This window comes from Terrapene carolina, unplaced genomic scaffold, assembly GCF_002925995.2.
Source record: "Terrapene carolina triunguis isolate 2854851 unplaced genomic scaffold, T_m_triunguis-2.0 Scaffold558, whole genome shotgun sequence".
Taxonomy (NCBI): domain Eukaryota; kingdom Metazoa; phylum Chordata; order Testudines; family Emydidae; genus Terrapene; species Terrapene triunguis.
Genome location: NW_020664909.1, coordinates 6,264,601 through 6,286,890, shown reverse-complemented (window position 1 = coordinate 6,286,890; position 22,290 = coordinate 6,264,601). Strand labels below are relative to the sequence as shown.

General features: G+C 46.5%; 1 protein-coding gene across 2 annotated transcripts in view; it reads left to right on the top strand.

The window, feature by feature from the left end:
* Window positions 1-753: 753 nt before the first annotated feature.
* CD47 (CD47 molecule) overlaps window positions 754-22,290 on the top strand; it is a 44,499-nt gene continuing 22,962 nt past the window's right edge. For both annotated transcript variants that reach the window (XM_024200336.2, XM_024200334.2), the window contains exons 1-4: window positions 754-887; window positions 10,160-10,510; window positions 20,678-20,767; window positions 21,572-21,670. In XM_024200336.2, coding sequence (XP_024056104.1) covers window positions 842-887; window positions 10,160-10,510; window positions 20,678-20,767; window positions 21,572-21,670 — 586 coding nt within the window. In that variant the 5' untranslated portion in view covers window positions 754-841. The remainder of the gene's footprint in view (window positions 888-10,159; window positions 10,511-20,677; window positions 20,768-21,571; window positions 21,671-22,290) is intronic.

The following is a 22,290-nucleotide window of genomic DNA, read 5'->3' as shown; positions in this document are numbered from 1 at the left end:
GGAATAGGATAAGGAGCAAGGATAACACACACCCCTGAAAGACAAAAGTTTTACAGACGAACAGCATCAGTGTGAACAGTGCTTTGTCTCCCGCCAACAAAGCTATTGCCTCTTGTTGGGGGTGGATTTTTTTTGTTGGCGGGAGAGAGCTCGGCTACAAAGAGCGGCTACACTGCGCACCTTTTAGTGGCACAGCTGTGTCGCTATAAGGTGCGTAGTGCATACATAGCCTTAGTAGACTATGCTTGCTTTGTTGGTACATGTTATGAGAATCCCAGTCTTCGTTTTTTTAAGAAAAAGGAAGATTTTAGGTCTCACAGTGTGTGGAGAAAAGCTAGAAAACGTGCACCAAGTTCAGTTGAAAACCTCAAACACCAAATGCCAAATAAAAAGATCCCCAAGTGAATTTTTATTTGTCATTTTAAGCCATTCTCTTTGGAGGGGGCTGATTCATGAGTTTTTAACTCTTGGGGTTGGCAATACAGTGTATTGCAAGTTTGACAGTGTCTCCCCACAGGGTCCAGGAGCCCGGACACAAACCAGGATCCTACAAAGGACATGAAACCGCGCAGGACTCACCCTGACACCCCCAAGAGCCCTCTCTCACTGGGTCCCCAACCCCTCCCCCTGTCCCCATCCGCGCCCTCGGGCTGCGATCCCAACCGCTCCCGCTAACGTCCGCGCGCCCGCGCTGGGATTCCTCCCTCCCCCGCCCCGGGTAACCGAAAGCGAAATCCGCCGGCCCCGCCCCGTTGGCTGCGGAAGCGCGTCAGCTCGGGCGGCTCCTTGGCTAGCGTGGTTCCCATCGCGGCGGACCGAGTAGCGCCTCGCGGACGCAACTATGTGGGCGCTGGGGACCTGGGTGCTGCTGGGCGCCGTGTGCGCGGGTGAGTCCCCGCGCGCCGCCATCCCCCCCCGCAGCACCCCACGGGCCTAGAGCCCCCGGCTCGGCGCATCGGGCAGCGGCACCCGGGCGGGAATGCCGGGGGCTGGCGCTGTCACTGAAGGGCAGGAGCCGCGCGCCCGGTGCGGGGCCCCGGACTGCTCCGCCAGCCCGTGGTGGCTCATCGCATCCGGGCGCCGCGTGGGGAGGGGGGCCGGGGCCCTGCACGCGGCTCTGCTGAAAGCGCCGGTCCCAGCAAAGGTCCCTGGGAGAGCCCGGGCCGCTCGGGGTGGGGGAGAAGGGATTGGCGCGCGCGCGCGTGGGGCGTGTCTGTGTGTGTTTTGGGAACCAAGCCGGGTGGGGCTGCTCCTTCCGAGCCCAGAGCCAGGCTCTGCCTTGGAAGCGATTTAAGCCACGTTCCCAAGGCTCTGTGGGTGTTAGAGATCTAGCTGCACCTGTGTTTAGGCGCCTGCATGGGGGGTCTGGCTGAACACCAGGGCCGGCTCCAGGCACCAGCCGAGCAAGCTCGTGCTTGGGGCGGCAGATTGTAGGAGGCGGCATTCGGCCCAATCCTAGGGCGGCCCGGCCCCTTTTTTTTTTTTTTTTTTGGTTTGTTCCGCTCCAGCTGCCCTGTAGGGGGCGGCGGTGCGGAGGAGGGGAGCACCCTGCAGCAAGCCCGTCAGGGCAGCCTCGTCCTTCCCTCCCAGCTGACCGCGGTGCAGAGCCCTCCTGGCAGGCGGCTCGGCGGTTGGGGCTGCTGACAGCGCCCCACTGAAGCCCTGGCTGCCCCCTTCTCTCTTCCCCCCCCCCCCCCCCCCCCCCCCCCCCCCCCGGGCCCCCCCGGCGGGCCCCCCCCCCCCCGCCCCCGGCCGCGCCGCCCGTTTTTTTTTTTTTTTTTTGCTCGGGGTGGCAAAAAAGCCAGAGCCGGCCCTGCTGAGCACCCACAGGTTCTCTTGCAGGCAGTGGGCGTGGCAGGTGCTCAGTACCCCGAAAGAGCAGGCCACTGGCATTTAGGATCCCAGCTAATTTTTGCATTGATGTTTAACGTTCTGGGGTATGTTATAGCCCTTCGTATGTTGTTAGAAGTGTATATGCACAGAGACCTCTACAACAAAATTATATAATTGTGTAAATAAATAAATTCTCTTGTCATATCAATCTATAAAAAGGGAAATAAGAACAACCTGGGGAATTACATACTAGTCAGCTTAACTTCTGTACCCGGAAAGATAATGGAGCAAATAATTAAGCAATCGATTTGCAAACACCTACAAGATAATAAGGTGCTAAGTGGCAGTCAGTATGGATTTGTCAAAAACAAATCATGTCAAACCAACCTGATAGCTTTCTTTGACAGGGAATAAGCATTGTGGATGGGGGAAAGCAGTAGGCGTGGTATATCTTTACTTTAGTAAAGCTTTTGATACTGTTTCACATGACCTTCTCATTAACAAACTAGGGAAATGCAACCTAGATGGACCCACTATAAGGTGGGTGCAAAACTGGTTGGAAAACCATTCCCAGAGAGTAGTTATCAGTCGTTCACTGTCATGCCGGAAGGGCATAACCAGTGGGGTCCCGCAGGGATCAGTTCTGGGTCTGGTTCTATTCAGTATCTTCATCAATGGTTTAGATAATGGAATAGAGAGCACATTTATAAAGTTTGCGGACAATACCAAGCTGGGTGGGGTTGCACGTGCTTTGGAGGATAGGATTAAAATTCAAAATGATCTAGACAAACTGGAGAAATAGTCTGAAGTAAATAGAATGAAATTCAGTAAGGACAAATGCAAAGTACTCCATATAGGAAGGAGCAATCCGTTGCACACATACCAAATGGGAAATGACTGTCTAGGAAGGAGTACTGCAGAAAGGGATCTGGGGGTCATAGTGGATCACAGGCTAAATATGAGTCAACCATGTAATGTTGTTGCCAAAAAAGAGAACATTCTTCTGGGGCGTATTAGCAGGAGAGTTGTAAACAAGACACAAGAAGTAATTCTTCCGCTCTACTCCGTTCTGACTAGGCCTCCATTGGAGTATTGTGTCCAGTTCTGAGCACCACATTTCAGCAAGGATGTGGACAAATTGGACAGAGTCCAGAGAAGAGCGACAAAAATGATTAAAGGTTTAGAAAACATGACTTATGAGGGAAGATTGAAAAAATTGGGCTTGTTTAGTCTGGACAAGAGAAGACTGAGGGGGGACACGATAACAGTTTTCAAGTACGTCAAAGGTTGTTACAAGGAGGTGGGAGAAAAATTGTTTTTCTTAACCTCTGAGGATAGGACAAGAAGCAATGGGTGTAAATTGCAGCAAGGGAGGTTTAGGTTGGACATTAGGAAAAACTTCCTAACTGTCAGGGTGGTTAAGCACTGGAATAAATTGTCTAGGGTGGTTGGAGATTTTTAAGAACATGTTAGACAAACACCTGTCAGGGATGGTCTAGATCAAGGATCGGCAAGCTTTCAGAAATGGTGTGCTAAGTCTTCATTTACTCACTCTAATTTAAGGTTTCACGTGCTAGTAATATATTTTACGTTTACAGGGGCCGGCGGACGGAACCCCAGACTGGCAGCGGGCCGGCGGATGGAACCGCTGCCGGTCTGGGGTTCCATCCGCCAGCCCCTGCCAGCGGGGTCCCCGCTGCTGGCCCAGGGTTTTGTCCATCCAGGCCGGCAGCGGGCTGAGCGAGGCCAGCGGGCTGAACGAGGCCAGTGGCCGGAACCCCAGGCCAGCAGCGCCACTGAAAATCAGCTCACGTGCTGCCTTTGGCATGCGTGCCATAGGTTGCCGACCCCTGGTCTAGGTTATACTTAGTCCTGCCATGAGTGCAGGGAACTGGACTAGATGACCTTTTGAGGTCCCTTCCTGTTCTATGATTCTATGTATATCTTCCTTGGATCATGAAAAGAAAGCTCAAAGCTGAAACCAGGAATCATCTATATGAAGTCAACAGACGGGCCCAGTTCAGTAACGTGCCTAAATCTAAGCATATGAGTAGTCCCTTTAGCTTAATAGGACTGTCTTGTGCTGGAATACCTTGCTGAATTTGGGACAAAGTGATAACTCTCAAGAGTTTTATGTTAGTAGTTAATTTAAAGGAACATTTAAGTTAATATAGTAGAACCTCAGAGTTACGAACTGACCAGTCAACCACACACCTCATTTGGAACCAGAAGTATGAGATCAGGTAGCAGCAGAGACCAATAAAATAGCGAATACAGTACTGTGTTAAACATAAACTACTAAAAAAAAAAAAATTTTTTTTTTTAAAGATTTGATAAAGTAAGGAAACTGTTTTTGTGTTTGTTTCATGTAGATTAAGATGGTTAAAAGCAGCATTTTTCTTGTGCATTGTAAAGTTTCAAAGCTGTATTAAGTCAATGTTCGGTTCTAAAGTTTTGAAAGAACAACCATAACATTTTGTTCAGAGTTATGAACATTTCAGAGTAGCAGCCGTGTTAGTCTGTATCCGCAAAAAGAACAGGAGTACTTGTGGCACCTTCGAGACTAACACATTTATTTGAGCATCAGCTTTCGTGGGCTACAGCCCACTTCATTTGATGCATAGAATGGAACATATAGTAAGAAGATATATATATATATATAGATAGATAGATAGATAGAGAACATGAAAAGATGGAAGTTGCCCTACCAACTCTAAGAGGCTAATTAATTAAGATGGCTTTTATCAGAAGGAGAAAAAAAACTTTTGTAGTGATAATCAAGATGGCCCATTTCTGACAGTTGACAAGAAGGTGTGAGGATACTTAACATGGGGAAATAGATTCAATTTGTGAAATGACCCAGCAAACAATCTCCTTTCCCAAGGTATTCGTAACTCTGATGTTCTACCATACTTTTTATTTTGAGTGGTTTAGATGATTTCGTGTTTTTCATGAGACTTGGTATATAACCTACTTTCCTATACTGTAGTGTTAAAGTCAGAATGGAAAATATTTACATGCTTTGGTATGAGTTTAACTTTTCCAATATAATGTTTTTGCCAAACTCATCCCATAAGCTGTAACTTGTCCTTGTGCAATGAACTTTTTTTTTTAAATGTGAATCTTAAGCTGAAATATTAAAAATATTAGTTATAAGAGTCATTTATTTGTTCACTTTCTCTATCAGGGCATCAGTGTAATTTTTAATGGTGTGTATTTGCTTAATATAAACTTAATTTTTGTAAAATAAAGTTTATACAATCTGTGATAGTGTATAGGTTTATGTACAGTTCTACTGTGTTTTGGTTTTCTCAGGGTATAGTCAAGAAAGTTCAATGAGTAAGCTAAGTATTTGTTTTGTTTGACCAAAGCAATATGTGTGTGTGTTTTTCATTACAACTAATACTGTAGTATATATAAAATTTGTTTGTTTATACTTGTTATATTAATGGCCAACCCAGTGATTAGTGGCAGTGTGTTACAGTAATACAGTTCAAGGATCAGCTGCTTTTGGGAGAGGGGGGTGGAGGTGATCATTGGTCAAGGGCCAGTGCTTTGAAAAGCTTACTGGAACTGCAAATAACTGTACCAGTTGGGAAAAAAAGCTTTACTAGCTATGGTTGGTTGTCAGATACATGCGATGATTCTGCAGGCACTTACACATGTTAGTAATCTAAGTGAAGTCAGTGGAATTGGAGCTACTCTTAACTCTTGGGGAAATTCTGTGCCACTGTGCAATGCTGAATTTCCTTTCCCCCACAGAAATGGGCTGCAGTGCTGCTGGCTGCCACTAGGGGCCATTGGACCCGGCAGAGCCCAGCTCTCATGTAGAAGATACTGCTGGGGATAGTGGGAGGGAGCTAGAGTGTTCCTGGCAGCTGCAATGTCCAGCACACCCTGAGGGGGAGAGACGGTGGCATGCAAGAAACTCCATGCAAGCCTAGGACCAAGCATCAGGCTGTTTCTCCCTCTGGATCCCTGGGCTGGGGATGTCTGTCTGGGCTGGGGGGGGCATGGTTGAGCTTTGGGGGGTAGCGGGGGCAATGTCGGGCTCTAGGGGGAGGGGATTCGGGTATCTGGACAAGGGGGAGGGCCGTGGCTGGGCTCAGAGGGGAGAGGGTGCGGGTATCTGGGCCGGTGGGGCCTTGTGGCTGGGCTCGGGGGCAAGGTGGTGCGGGTATCTGGGCCGGTGGGGCTCTGCAGCTGGGCTCTGGAGGGGAGGGGGTGTGGGTATTTGGGCCAGGGAGCCCCCACCACTGGGCTCAGATAGGGGGTTGGGTGTCTTAGAGGTGGGGTTGGCTGGGGGGGCAACATGGCTGGCTTGGGAGGTGGGGGGTTGTATGTGTCTGCCTCCGATTGGGCTCCGAGGGGAAAGGAGGTGGAGAAACAGGAACTGGGTTGTCATAGGGGTTTCTTTATCTCTACTCCTGGGGGAATATATGTGTGTGTCTGTATTGTTACAGACATGCTTGCTGACAGGTATTTTAAAATAAATTATCAAAATAATTGAAACAGGTGTGATTATGTAGTGTTATTTTGTCAAATAAAATTTGCAGAATTTTGCCAAATTTTTAAATATTGTGTGCAGAATTTGTATTTTTTGGCACAAAATTTTTTATTTTTTGGTGCAGAATGCCCCCAATAGTAACTCGTGTACATGGTTAACTTTATGCACAAGTGTTCGCAGGATTTGGGGGTCTAGATATAGTGTCTAGCACATTGAGGTCCTTGATCCAGTTTGAGGCTTCTGGGCATTAAGGCAACTGGATATTGTGAATCTTAAAAAAACAAAACAAACAAAACTATAGTTCTTGAACTGTAGATAACTAACAAAAATACTGAACATGGACACTCGTGCTGTAAAATCAGATTATTTTGATTATCATCTTGCTTCTCCTGGCACCCTATTTGACTTAAATTTCTGACATTATAGCAGCCAATATTCTTGAGAACCTAGGGCTGAAAAGGAATGTTTTACGCTATTTGAAAGCTTGCATCCCAAGCTTTTAGATCAGTGGTCCCCAAACTGTGGGTGTGCCCCCCCTAGCGGAGCATGGCGGAATGTTCGGGGGGGCACAACGGGCCTGGGCACGCTCACATGGGGGATGGGGAAGGAGCGCCGCCCAGCTCTGCTCTGGCCACGGCTTCGCTCACGGCCACGGCCCCTGGCTTGTGGCCATGGTGCCCACTCCAGGCCCCACCCACAGCTGCAGGACTGCTGGCCCAGCCATGGCTCCACTCCTGGCGGCCTTAGCCCCTGGCCACGGCTCTGCTCCCAGCCCCAGATCTGCCCCCAGCTGTGGCCTCAACCCCTGGCTTCTGGCCCGGCCTGGCTGCAGCTCGAACCTTGGCTCCAGGCCCTGACCATGGCCCTGCTCCCAGCTGTGGCCCCCGCCCCAGCCATGGCCCAGCTGCGGCCCTAGCCCTGACTGTGGCCCCACTCCCAGCCGTGCCTCCCAAGGGTGGCGGGGGGGGGGCAGACAGGGATAAAGGGAGGCACGAGGGGAAAAGTTTGGGGACCACTGTTTTAGATAGGTTACAGCATTGGTGTTAACTTATGTTTCTTGAGATAATGACGGGGTCAGAATTGAAGTAGAGGGTAAAAAGAACAGTGGTAATCAGAATGATACCACGTCATGATTCTTAAACTATGTAGCTCTTTGGGTCAAAGTCTGCCCTTGGATATGTTCATACTGTTGAGCACTTGCATTTGAGCACAGGAAACAAAATGTGTAGCCTTAGGCCATGGCTACACTCGAAACTTCAAAGCGCTGCTGCGGGAGTGCTCCCGCAGCAGCCCTTTGAAGTGCGAGTGTGGTCGCGCGCCAGTGCTGGGAGAGACCTTTCCCAGCACTGCAGGTACTCCAGCGCTGGGGCACTGTTTACACTGGCGCTTTACAGCGCTGTAACTTGCTGCGCTTAGGGGGATGTTTTTTCACACCCCTGGGTGAGAAAGTTGCAGCGCTGTAAAGCGCCAGTGTAGCCACAGCCTTAGTGAAGAGAAGAGCGGAATATTTGTGAAGTCCACAAGGGTCATTGCTATGCAGATCTCATTTACCTGGGAAGCGTCTAGATACTATGGCAATAAATGCTATAGATAACCTTTAGATGGATATGTAGAAAGAATTTGGCCTTTTGTTTTTAAAAATTCTGATAAATTTTGGTTCATAGTGTAGCAAAATGCCACCTGAAATTTCTGAATTATCTGTCCTACTGACCATATACAGCTAAATAAATGAGAAGATATGCTCTTATTTGATCTACATATTTTTGGGTGTGCAACCCCTCTATGCAAAAGTAAGACATAATTTGCAAAATAAGTTCTAACCCTCAGGGGATTTGGCTCCACCTTCAGAGTACAAGAGGTACAATAACAAACATAATTTTTATAGAAGCCATCACTCATTCCTTCCATGCTTCTCTAGGGAACATGGAAGCAGAAACAACAGTGGTGTTTGTTTCCCTCCTAAGCCCCCTTTCAGCTGCAAAGAAAAATTCTACAGAAGAAGAGCTTGTCTCTTACTGATTACTCCTGGGGGAATTCTGTGCCACTGCATGCACACGGAAAACATGTCCCTCCTGCAGATTTCTTTGCTTCCCTATAGAAAGTGACAGGGAAGCCAAGTGGGGAGGGGCTGGGGATGCCCATGGGCATAGTTTGGGAGGGCATTGTCCCCCCAAACAGAGGCGAGGTGGGGGGCACACAAGTCACATGCCACTGCCCCCCACCCCAAATTTCTGCAAGCGCAGAACTGCCCGGCTGAAGGAGGGTGCCACTCGAACACCACCTCCTGAGTCCTAGTGCTGGTCATGTTCCCCTTCTGTGTACTGGGAACCATCCTGTTTTCTGTACAACAGTGAGTGTTTGCGGTGGGGTAGGGCAGGAAGGGTGATGGGGGGGGGAAATGGGGGAAGGCGGGTGGGGTGGGGGGAAGAGGCAGTGGGGAAGGAAGGGGGTGGGACAGGGTGGGGGAGGTGGGTGTGAGGGGATGGGGATAGAGGTAGGGGACAGTGGGGAGGGCAATGGGGAGGGGGCAAGGGGCATTAGGGAATGGGGATGGGATGGGGAAGAGAAGGGGATAGAGGAAGCAGGAGACCAGCATCTGGCGTCCCCTTGGCAGCAGTTGCAGCTGGGGCTCCCTTGTTAAGCAGGCCCATCGAACCCCCACCCCAACTGGCCCCACCTCCCCTGCACCTGGACAATCCTGATGAGCCCCCCAGACCTTCACCCCAATGAGCCCCAACCAGCTGCACCCGGATCCCCCTGATGAGCCCTATCCCCCCAGACTCCCCCCACTGAGCCCCAACCACATTCTCTTGGATCCCCCTGTAGAGTCTTATTGCACCTGGAGCCCTCCCCTGCATCCAGATCTCCTACTGAGCCGTCTGCACCCAGCTTGCCCTACACCTGGATCCCCCCCCCACTAAGGCCCTCTGCACTTGGATACTGCTGGGTTGAGCCTGCCAGCCCACACCTGATGTGCCTGGCACAGTGGGGCAGGGCCCTGGAGTGTTTCTGGCTCAGACCCAGCCCTTGCACTGGTGAAGCCTCACCGCCAAGTTGCTGTCCCAGGGAAGGGGAGCTGCAGTGTGATCTCCCACCTCCATATGGCCTGTGCTCCCCACTGCCATGCTGGAGCCTCCACATTTATTTATTAACAAATAAAATTTGCTGAATTTTAAAATATTGTGCCAAAAAATTAAAAATTCTGCGCCCAGAATTCCCTCAACAGTAACTGATTTTACAGGCATGCGCATATATGCCTTAGGTCAAAGTCGAGCTTTAGTGGGGCTACTCATGTACCTAGTTAAACATGTGCTTTGCTGAAATTGGGCCTTAGTGCAGATGTTTTCTCCATGTGGCCCTAGACCCAGAAAATATCCCAGAAGAATTGTCTGGTTAGGTGCAGCACTGAAAATGTTGTATTAATATTTATATATATATGTTAGGTACTTCTAAGACACCAGTTGTGGTGGTACCTAAACATCATGTAAGAATCAAGAAGCAGTAAATATATCTTAAAAAGGGCTGTAATCTCTTCTTGCCTCTTCCTCTGTCTTTCCAAGCATAGCCTTCTTGGGGAATATTTTTTTAAATCCATCCATCCTTCCTCTTTCTCAAAGTTTTTCTTCTTGTCTTCTAATCTTTTGTTTTCCCTCTTGTCCCTTATGAAGAACATTAATCTGTGCTTGTTTCAAGTGTGTGATCATGTCTGCCATCCATTAAACTTTTCAATATTTCAGTAGCTTTCTTGTTGCTCAGGTGTTGGGTAAATTAATTGTGGAAGACTGTCTAATCAAACTCTTTTTTTTCTTTTTCTTCCAGGTTCTGCCCAGTTGCAGTTCAATGTAACCAAGTCTGTTGAACAAACCGCTTGTAATAAAACAGTCATCCTACCTTGCATAGTGACTAATCTAATAAAGAACAATATTCAAGTCATTTTTGTTAAATGGAAACTAGAAAAAAAAGCATTTTTCATTTTTGAAGGATCCACAGGAAAGATCAACAGAAATGAGAGTTTTTCATCTGCTGCGTTAGAATCTCCACAAAATTTAACGTCGGGCATTGCCTCATTGACAATCTCAAAAACGCAAGCAGTTCGAGGAAACTACAGTTGTGAAGTGACAGAATCGAGTAGGGAAGGAGAAACTGTAATTGAACTTATATACCATAGAGGTAAGTTGATGTCATGTGATTTTGCAAGCCTGTTATGAAATGAAACAGACCAGGCCTTGAGGGAAAGGACACAAAATAACAAATGTGAAAATGAACCATTAAAAATATCTAGAACATAAAGCCCAGTCTTTACTCACCTGAGCACTCCTTGTGAGCATAGTTATATCAAAGTCCAGGGGAATATTTCTATGAGTAAGAGTTGGGCCTGCAGGCTGGCATTGTGTCTGTTAACTTTTAGGGATGCTGACGCTTTTCCACCTGATTTAGCTTTTACAGACTATATGGTATTTGTGCCACACTCATTTTAGTTTATGTATATTCTAATCCACTCTCTAGATAATAGAAATACAGGGCTGGAAGGGAACTCGAGAGGTCATGTGGTCCACAGATTCCCCTTGAGCCCCTGAGCTGAGGCAGGACCAAATATATATCTAGACCAATGGTTTTCAAACTTTTTTCTGGCAACCCAGTTGAAGAAAATTGTTGATGCCCGTGACCCAATGGAGCTGGGGATGAGGGGTTTGGGGTGTGGGAGGGGCTCAGGGCTGGGCCAGAGGGTTGGGGTGTGGGATGGGGCTGGGAATGAGGGGTTCAGGGTGTGGGAGGGGGCTCTGGAGTAGGTCAGTGGGTTGGGGTATGGGAGGGGGTCAGGGCTCTGGGGTGGGGGTGCAGGCTCTGGGGTGGGGCTGGGGCTGGGGGTTTGGTATACAGGAGGGGGCTCCGGGTTTGGGGGGGGCTCAGAACTGTGGCAGAGGATTGGGGTGTCGGAGGGTGTCAGGGCTCTGGGGTCGGACCAGGGATGAAGGGTTTGGGGTGCAGGAAGGGGCTTCGGATTTGGGAGGGGGGCTCATAGCTGGGACAGGGGATTGGGGCGCAGGGTTGGGGCACAGGCTTACCTCGGGTGGCTTCCAGTCAGCAGCGCAGTGGGAGTGCTAACGCAGGCTTCCTGCCTGTCCTGGCACCGCGGACCGCAGCTGCATCTTGGAAGCCGCCAGCAGCACCTAGGCGGAGGTGCGCAAGTGGCTCCACGCGGCTCTTGCCCGCAGGCACCGGCCCCTCCAGCGCTCAGGGTGGGGGTAGTGTGCGGAGCCCCGTGGCCCCCCTGCCTAGGAGCTGGACCTACTACTGGCCGCTTCCAGTGTGCAGCGCAGTGTCAGAACACGTAGGGATTAGCCTGCCTTAGCCGGATAGCACCGCCAATGGGACTTTTAAAAACCTGGTCGGCAGTACTGACCAGAGCCGCTGCAACCCAGTGCCTTACATGCCGCGACCCAGTGCCTTACATTCCGCAACCCACAGTTTGAAAACCACTGCTCTAGATCAGTGGTCACCAACCAGTCGAACCTGGAGCCTCTGAGCATCGATCCCAGTCTCAGTCCACCATCTCGTCCTGCCACCTCCTTCAGCATCGCAGCCTGCTAGGGGAGTACATCCCACCCGATCGCGCTCTCAGCCAAGGAGTTGGTTGTTTTCCAGGAGCAGACACACTTTAACAAAGCGAACGCTGCAGGGACAGGACAGCCCAGACGCCAGATGCGCCCGCTGAGATGCGTCTCTGCACAAACCACAGGCTGCAATGCTGCTGGGGTAGCTGCAGCACTGATTTGGTGGATGCTTCTCAGCGAGCATTGTTGCCTTCTTCTTACCCTTGAAACGTGCTTAAAGGGACAGGGAGGTGTTGAGGGGGCTGGGCTTACTGCCTTGAATTGCTGCTAGGCTCCCTCCTCTGATCCTGAAAAGGAGTCAGCAGAAAACTGCCCATCACCCACTTCCTAACCTGGGCAGGAATGCAGCTCTACTGCTTCTGCACAGAACAAGTTCCAGCAACGGCCGATGGGTGCTCCCTTGCCACACTCAGCCAGAAGACACTACATCTGGGGGACTCCCCTGCGGCTCCCCAGTCCCCACGGGCTCCCCAGCTGCTGTGGGCGGGGGTGTGAATCCCCCTCAGCTCCCCAGCCGCATCCAGCAGGGAGGGAATCCCCAGTGGCTCAATAGTGGTGTTAGGTAAAAAGCAAGTCCTTACTCACCTCTCCAGCACCCGAGTTCGTGCGGAGTTGGTATGGGGCTCACAATCTGTCAGAGACCAGACACCAATTCGTTGATCAACGGGCTCACACTATCCTTAGCTTAAAAGGCTTCAGAGTAAGTGTGGCAAGTTTTTAGGGGTGAGCATCAATATTTATACACAGAAGTAAACAAAAAGTGATTAACAGATCATAATGGTCATGCATAATCAATCAAGATTCTACAGGATAAAACAGGTTAAAATGTAAATTCAAAAAGACAAAAGGGGAGATGGCTACTTAAGGGGAGGGGGGTGTCATGAGTAGTTCGCAGGTCAGAGCTTTGATTAAAAGTTCAGACAGAGACATCAAGTCTGGGTTAAGTTTAAGCTCATCAAAAGTTCAGACTCAACAGTGGCTGGGGAGGGGGAGTGAGGGGAAATCAATGTTGCCAGTCAAAGGAAGCCCCAGCTTGAGAACATCCCTGATTAAACAAGCAGCTCCAGACAGTTTAATCCACACACATGCAAGGTGCATACCAACCCCATCCCAAACAAAAGAGCAGCCTTAGCCTATCAGAGGCTGCAGGGGTTAACAACAACAGCCACCTTGGTAATTGCCACAGCATGAAATGAAATACTCCAGTCTCCTGACTGGGGCTTTGAAATACCATTAATGGAGTAGAGACTGTTTCCAGCGCAAAACCTGGTGCTCCCAGCCAGGCAGGGGAACGAAATAATTGATTTGATTTCCTTCTCGCTGCAAATTCAAAATGGTTTTTGATGTCAGGTCATTCATTGTCGTAACTGGAATAACAACAATTAATTTGGCTAATTTGGGATGATGAATGAGCTGTTGGGATTGACATTAATGCTGAATAAGGAAAAGGGAGAAGGAAGGGGCTGGGAAGAGGCTACACTAACCTCAGACGGGAGGGACAGTGCCTCTGCCTTCCTGAAGAAAATCCAGCCCCTTCCTGGGGTGTTGAGCAAGGAGAGCATGTGACTGGGATGGTTAATATGTGGACAGCTGTGTGCATGTGTTTGTACCATGGTGAGCTGTCTGTGGGACCGTCACAACCAGCGTGTCAGCGCTAGTGTGTCTGGGATACCTGTCGGTGCTAATGGACTTGGGTTTGCACGCTGTGCACACATGCAGGGTGCATGACTGGCCAGGAGAGGTGGGTGTGTAAGGAACAGAGGCCAGGTCTATAATAGGAGCACTTAGCTAGAAGCTAGAGCACTGCTATACTGCACGGCAGAGCGTTCCTAGCCAAACTAGCTTATCCCAGACAAACTGCGCTTTTATCAGTATCTTTCCAGCGCCTCCGAGCAAAATAAGCTATACTGGCAAACCCCACATTTGACTTCCTTCTGCTCCCAGCCCTGCTCCTATCCCGCTGCTCCACATGATCACCGCTTTCCTTCCATTGCCAGCAGACAAGTCACCTCACTTGCTCTTCATCATCTCCTTCCTCTTCCATAGGAGTCTGACTCCCCAACCCCTCACCCCCCACAATCCACCTTCCCGTCTCTGACCCTACTCCCTATCTAACCTCCCCCAGTTCAAAGCTTCAGCAGAGCCGGTTTCCTTGTGAAGTTGATTTGGGCTTCTTTAAAATGTGGCGTGTGATGGAGTTTCTCCTTCCTGCAGTGGAGTGGATAGGCGGCAGACACAATGTCCCCTTGAACCTCCCCCTGCATGACAAACCAGGACAGCCTCCCTTCTCCTTTCATGGAGCCCCAGGAGAGAACGGCACAGAGATTCCAGTGATCACGAAGCGGTGTCATAGCTGTTCACATTTCTTTGGTTTTACACGTCACCAGCAGGGAGAAGGGCCATTGTAATGACCATGCAGAGCGAGTGAGGGGTTGGACAGCCAGGTCTCAGCTGAGCTCCTTTGGGCACTAGAAGATGCGTTGATATCATAGGCAACTTTGTCATTTGCTAGGAAGTGCCTTCTCCTCCTGCCCCATTACCTTTGGGTTACGGCTTCCCCTTCCCTGTGCTGCTGGCTGTCTCCTGCTGCCTCTTACCCACTTATCCCCCAGTTTTTGCTACTATTTCTTGCCTCCCGCCTTCTCCTGGAACCCCTCTACTTTTCATCCTTTCTGCTGCTGCCTCAACCCCAGTTTGGTGTTCCTGCCTCTTTTATCCAGCCTACCCTTGCCCTTTCATCCTGTTGCTGTTGCTTCCTCCCACTCTTTTCTGCCGCTGCTATCAATTCGTTGCCTCCTCCTCCTGCTGCTGCTACCCCGGCCGTTGCCTCCTCCCCTCCTGACTATCTGGTGATCTTGTTTGGGAAGAATGCTGGTGCTCAGGGGGCTAAGCTGGGATCCCATGAGAAAGAGCTGGTCCAGCTGCTGTGGAAAGTGGTGGATCTGGCCCACAAGGAGGTATTTCTCTGAGAACTGTCCCTCCCCCAGCCTCAGGATGGGAGGCAAGGCTGCTGGCATGGATTTCCTGTGTGCATTCAGCAGGGAGCTCCCTGGTGGGGGATTAAAACAATCAGCTAAGGGGAGTTGGGGCTGGTGAAAAAAATTTCCCTGGAACCTAACTCCCCCATTTACATTAATTCTTATGGGGAAATTGGATTCACTTAACATCGTTTCATCTAAAGTCGCATTTTTCAGGAACATAACTACAACATTAAGTGAGGAGTTACTGTAAAAAGTAAAAAGGGGAATTTAGAAAAGCACCACAAAACAATGCATAGCAAATTCAAGAACAGTTTCCCCTTGAATAGCGTACTCCGTACAAAGAAAGTTAATGAATTGAAGGCTGTTTTGAAAGCTCAACAGTCATGTTTTACTAAACCAGCAGCAAAAGGGAAGGCCTCTACTGAAGCATCGTTTTGTGTTTGCCATCTGCTGGCAAAACACAAGAAATCGTTTATGGATGGAGAAGTATTTAAAGAGGCAATGACTGTGGCAGCAGACTCCTTATTTAAAGACTTTAAAACAAAGAGGAAATAATGACAGCAATCCAGAGCATATCACTTGGTGCTTCCACAGTAGCAAGATGGGTGGAATCTTTGTCCGAAGATGTCTTTCAGCAACTATAGCAAGATTTGAATGACTGCGAATGCATTTCACTGCAGTCTGATGAATTGGTCGGCATGACTGACACAGCCCAGGTAGTTGTTTTTGTTCGAATGGTTTTTAAGGATGCGACAACTAAAGAGGACCTTCTGACTGTTTTGCCCCTTAAAGAAAGAACAAGAGGTGAAGATATCTACAATGAATTCAAAAAGTACATGCTTGAGAAAATCATTCCAATCAAGAAACTTGTTTCGATCACAATGGATGGTGAACCCGCCATGCTTGGCGCACGTGCAGGCTTTGTTGCATTTTGCAGAAATGATCCAGATTTTCCTTCATTTGTGAATTACCACTGTATAATCCACCAGCAAGCACTAGCGAGTAAAATTATGGACTTCTCACATGTAATGAAAATCATTGTCAGAATTGTAAACTCAATTCGAGCAAGAGCCCTCCAGCATCGCCTGTTTAAATCTTTACTTGACTAAGTGGATGCTGCTTACGGTGAGCTGCCCCTCCATGCAGATATGAGGTGGTTAAGGAGGGGGAAAGTACTGCAAAATTTTTTGGATCTAATGCCCGAAATCATCACTTTTCTAAAATCAAGGAATGAAGTGTGCAGTGAGCTGTCAGACAATGCATGGCAGCTAGACTTACTAACATAACTTCCAAATTGAATGAGCTGAACTGTGAACTGCAGGGAAAGGACAGAAACTATTCACATATGATCAGTGCGGTGAATGCATTCAAATGGAAAGTGGGTCTGTGGTCCTTCCAGTTAAAGAATAAAATGCTGCAGCACTTCCCAAGTCTGGAGAAAATACTAGAAAAAATTGAAGGCAAAGAAAAATGGTTCCACCCAGAAAAGTTCTGTGCACAGCTGACCAAATTAGCAGAGAAATTCAACAGGTGATTTCAAGACTTACACATGATGATTGGCTCCATCACATCTATCTCAAATCTGTTCCTTCCAGCAGACATTGGTAGATTGGCTGTGACATTCCATAAGGTGTTTGATTTACAAAGTAGTGGAATTGATATGAAGCTAATTACCATGTAAAGTGACATTGAGCTGAAAGCCAGATCAAGGGACAGCGATTTTTGGGGACTTGCAAACCGAGAAAAGTATCCCCTTCTATTGTCCTGCGCTTAAAAGCAAAAGCTTACTTTGGTTCCACCTATTTGTGTGTGATGGCGTTTTCACAAATGAAGATTATCAAATCCAAGTATTGCATCTGCCTCACAGATGCACATCTGCTGGACTGCATCCAACTAGCTATTTCAAATTACAAACCAAATTTCAAGACACTGGTAGGTAATGTGCAGTCACACGTGTCACACTGAGACTCAGTAAGCAGGGAAAATGTATAATTATGTATATTAAGCAATTGATCTCAGCTTTATTTAACATACTAAACTGTTATTTCTACATTTTCTTTGAGGTAAATCCTGGGTTGTACTTACATTTCAAAGGTGACCTTGTGCTTAAAAAGGTTGAAGACAACTGCTTTAGACCATCCCTGACAAGTGTTTGTCTAACCTGTTCTTTAAAACTTCCAATGACTGGGATTCGACAACCTCTCTTGAAAGCTTATTCCGGTACTTACATATCTTTACAGTTAGAAAGTTTTTCCTAAATCACCCTGGCTGCAGATTAAACAGATGACTTCTTGTCCACCTTCAGTGTACATGGAGAACAATTGATTACTTTCCTCTTCATAACACATTTGAAAACTATGATCAGGCCCTTCTGTCTTCAGACTTCTACAGTATTGAGGTTCATATGCTACACATGTTATATTCATTGCAGAGACCTTAAGTTTGAAAGTCCTGCATTTGTTACTCATTCAAAACTCCCATTAATTTCATCTGCAGTTTTGCCACTGTATGAACTTCAATATTTGGTCCAGAGTTGTGTAATTTTTGTGGGGATTGGAGGTGTTAATGCTATAGCATAAGCTATTAGTGAAGCCCACTTAATGTCAACTAATTTAATGGAAAATGCTGTTTAAAGCATTTTCTGTACATCATGTTTAGCATTCAGTTATGCTGTTTTAATATCAATTGGCATTAAAACTATTTCCCAGTTAATATCAATCGGCATTACTGTTCTGCTGCTCCAAATAGCACTTAACTGTAATTGTTACAGGTGGCGGTAGTGGTTTTTCAGTTAACTGCATGTATCCTGTAGAACACAACTATAGAACCAGGGGAAAAGCGACTAGTTCCCTGCTACCTTTGCTCTGCTTCTCAGACCTTCACACTCCTTCACTCCTGGGATGCGGAGTCACCTCTCTAGCCTCTTTAAATGATAAATGTTCTGCCAGGGGCTCAGAGGAGAGAAGTAGCTTCAGACAGCCTCCAGTTGCACTCCACCAGACCTCAGTGACTGCAAAGAATTGTGGAGTGCGATGGGTCACAGCATAACTTTTTTGACTTTTGGATTGTTGATCAGAAAAGATAGAGGATCGCTGCTATAGAATTGTTATCTTTATGTGTGAAACATTGATATACAAACATTGAATATGGTTAGTGGTCATACATTTTTCTTTGTTTAGCAGCATGGCTTTGAAAGAAGCATAAAGCCTGGGTATTGGGAACAGGAACTGGATTTGGCTTCCATGATTTCATTTTCCACTAGGCAGCAGAAATGCCTAGAGCAGTGGTTTACCACCTATTTACTATTGTGGGCCACAGATGCAGCTCTCTAGATGTGTTATGTGGGCTGAAACCACACAATACATATACTACCTGTATGGCCCTAAGGATGTCTCATGGGCCGCAGCTGTGTGCTGATTAGGCCGCAGGCGGGCCACGGGTTGAGAACCACTAGCCAAGAGAGACTAAGTGTTCATTGGAAAATCCTGGTTAATGGAGAATATTGTGGCAAAGTGATGACTGGATTTGACAATATATGTGAGAAAATGTAAATACAAAGTTAAGTCTGAGATTTTTAATTGCAGATAAGACAAGCAACTCCGGTTCCCAAAGTAACATTAAGATTCTTGTAATGTACTACTTTGCATATTTTTTTAAAAAGTTTTTTATGCTTTTATTTAATTAAATTAAATTTATTTAATTTTCAAAGATACTTTTAGGGTAAAAATATAGTAATGACACAATGTACAAATCTAACAGAAGTGACTGTAAAAGGGGTTATAATGGAAATCCCATCCCAGTCTGCACTTTAGCGTCACTGAGTTGTAAAATTATATTCTCAACAATGATATCTTAGCTCTTATATAATGCTTTCAATTGGTAGATCTCAAAACACTTTATATAGAAAAGTGTACTTAGCCTCATTTTACAGTGGTGGAAATTGTTCAACAGAGAGGTGAAGTGACTTCCCCAAGGTCACACAGGAAGTCAGTGACAGAGCCAGGAACATAACCTAGGTTTCCTGATTCCTAGTCCAGTGCCCTGTCCTTTGGGTCACACTGCCTTCTTGATAGAGTAGTGTAATACTCTCTCATGCAGTACAGATAGAATGACTGAATAAATAAATCCCGGTACATGGGTTTGCTGATATGTTTTATGTGTCTGGAAATGTTGGTAGATACCTGAGTATGGTGCCCGGTTATATTCACTGACAAAGTTCTTTTGGCTATGATTTTTTTTTTTTTTTTTGAAAGACATAGTAGCCCTGTCCCTGACGGTGGACATTTTAATGGGCAGCCCCAGTGTGCATTTGTGGGGCAAAGTGGGAAGGCAGATAAATTGGAATGGCTTCTGAGATCCACTAGCCTGTGTGCTTGGCTACATGGAAAAGACAAAGTCCAATATTTCTTGGCAGAGAGATCATGTGGAACAATACGTTATTAAATACGTGTATTTCATCACTCTCCCTACTGTACTGCTCTCCACAAAAATCCCAAGGTGTATCACTTGTGATTGTGCCACTGCCGTATGGTCATTGATCAAACAGAGGACTCTCAATAAAACCACCTACTAAGTCAGTCCTCTTACTGCGACAGGGAAGTTGATATATTTCCCCTGTTCCCCACAAACTCCCCAAGTCCTTGAACCCTTTTGTGATTTCCTCATCATGGCCCTGCTCCTAGCATCCTTCCCCATACCTCCAGGAACATCAGGCCCCAAGCCTGCTACTATCCTATTTCCATGCAGCAGTGATTCTGGCAACTCCAAACTGGCATACATGTGAAGTGCTGAGCATCCTGCTAACCATGAGGAGTCCAAGGCATGGTGTCAAGAGTGTGGCAGCTTGTCCCACCACAAAATGGTGATGTAGTTGTACTTAACACTTTGCTTCCAGAGCTGGGATTATGGCTGTTGAGTAGTGTTGTCAGGGATGTGTGTGAGCAATGTAAATCTAGCTGAAGGTGTGAACTTTTTTTTAGCAGTAGTAGCTGAAAGTGCAAAATTCCATTGAGTGGAGAGGCAGAAATAGAGGAACAGTAGAGACAATTTAGAAAAGGTAGACTTTGGTCTTTGGTGAATGAATTTAAACCAAGGCTAAGTGCAGAAATGCAAGAGTTTATGCATGCCTTTTAGCAAAGTAGTGGTATTTTGGAAATTGCTGAGTCCTGTAACTGGGAGGCAACCCTTGGCATGCATGCCAGAAGGTGTCATACAAAGTCATATGACTTTACCTGGATAGACTCTCTTCTCCTTCTGTTCCTTGCTGTTTTGCATGTTGTGCCCATGAACAGCAGCATGCACTTGACAAAAGTATTGTAACTTTCAGTTGGCTCTGCTCCCATCCAGAGCCATTGAGGAAGGGCTGGCAACCTGGTATGAGAGATTAGTGAGAGAAAGGCAACCAAGAGAAAGAGAGGTGAAATCAGAGTGTACTGATGAGTAGAGATCAATGCAGAAATACCAGTATGTGTGGTGGTGGTAAAATGTGTGAAACAAGAACAAAAACCTTGCTAATGCCTTCCTTAGTCCAGATGTGGATAAGGAACATATATATTTCTGGAATTGGGAGTTACAGTAATTGGAACCTTGAATGAGTAGTTATGGCTTTCAAAATTTGTAGCAAAGAGAGTGTTAAGCAGTCTACAGACTAGGCTAAAATGAGCACTTAAAATTTGAAGTTATTGGGTTTATATTATATCTACCTCTCCGTTCCTTTTCCCTCTTTTTGTGTCTCAATTCAGTGCCGTGGTTTACACCGGTAGAAAATATTCTCATCATACTCTCCATGGTCTTGGCTATTTTGTTTTATTGGATTCAGTTAGCCGTTACTGGTAAGTATTAAATTTTGTTTAAATTCTTTACAAATGCTGAATGTTAGTGCTAATATCATTTTCATAAATGAAGCAGCAGGGTAAAATGGAGTAACAGAAAATGGAATCTAGTGTTTTTAAAAAATCAGATGGAAAGTAGAAGCCAGATTGGGTAGCACTTTAGAAGATGAAGGTTAAGGGGTGACTTGATTATAGTCTAGAAGTACCTCTTTGGGGAACAAATATTTAATAATGGGCTATTCAGTCTAGTTTTAAATTATGTTGGGGAAGTTCTAAGGCCTGTTATACAGTAGGTCAGACCAGATGATCACAGTGGTCCCTTCTGGCCTTGGAATTTACTAATCTATTAGATGTCCAAGGTCACACAGGAAGTCTGTGTCTAAGCAGAGAATCGAATGCAGGTTTTCCATGTCCTTGGCTAGCATCCTAATCACCTGAACAACCAGTTCATAATGCAATTGAAAAAAATAGAAAAAAGAAATGAAGACTAAGCATATCTAATTGAAATGGCAAAAGGGTTTTATGGAACTGATCCAGCTTGCAGTGAAATCAATGAAAGTTGACTTGTGCCATGTGGTAGGCAGGAGATAAATTAATTTGTGATTAGGAATTTATCTAGGATACTGATCTCAAGTTTTATTGCTGTCAGTACTGCAGGGACAACTGGAAAGATGTACAACATTAAGGTGCCATTCTTAAAGGGATCCTTTTTCTGACCATGGTCATAATTTAAAAGCTGTGTATTCTTGTGAATGATACTTCATTTCTAAACAAATTATCTCTCTGACTTTCGTTTTCCCTTAGTATCAAAATTTGAAACTACACTTCTGAAGATCGGCTTATTTATTGCAGGAGTCGTCATCACAATTTCTGCTGTTGTTGGTTTTAGTCTTTTAATTTCAGGTAAGTGTAATAATTATTTGTCGTCTAACGTATTAGTGGCCAGAAGTGATAAGCATACGGAAGGTTGATTTCATTGGGAAATGCTTGTTGTTAGCACCTTTGAAAATCAGGCCAGTAGTTTACTCTTCTGTGTTTTAGTTGGTAGAATACAGAATTTCTGTGCACCATCCAGGGTGGATAAAAATCAATGATTTAAAAAAAAAAATTGGATTTTTTTAAATTTAAATCAAATGTTTTTGATAAAATGCTTTTTGAGGAAAAAAACAATTTAAAGATAGTTTTAATTAAGATACATTATAGCTCAAAGATATCTCATCATGGAAGAGGGATGATAAATTCTAATTCTATAATATGAGACAATGTATTCATGTAATGTTTAAGAAAAGTTTTGTAAATGAGTTCCAATAGTTCATGGATTAGGGACCCAATTTTATGGGATTCCCAGGGCTTCTGTATAGATTATTTAGGTAGGGTTACCATATTTGGAGCCTCCTAAAGGAGGACACTCCACGGGGCCCTGCCCCCAGTCCTGCCCCCGCCCCAACTCCGCCCCTTCCCCAAAGTCCCCTCCCCTGCTTCCCGCGAACATTTGATTCGCAGGCAGCAGGTAAGCTGGGGGG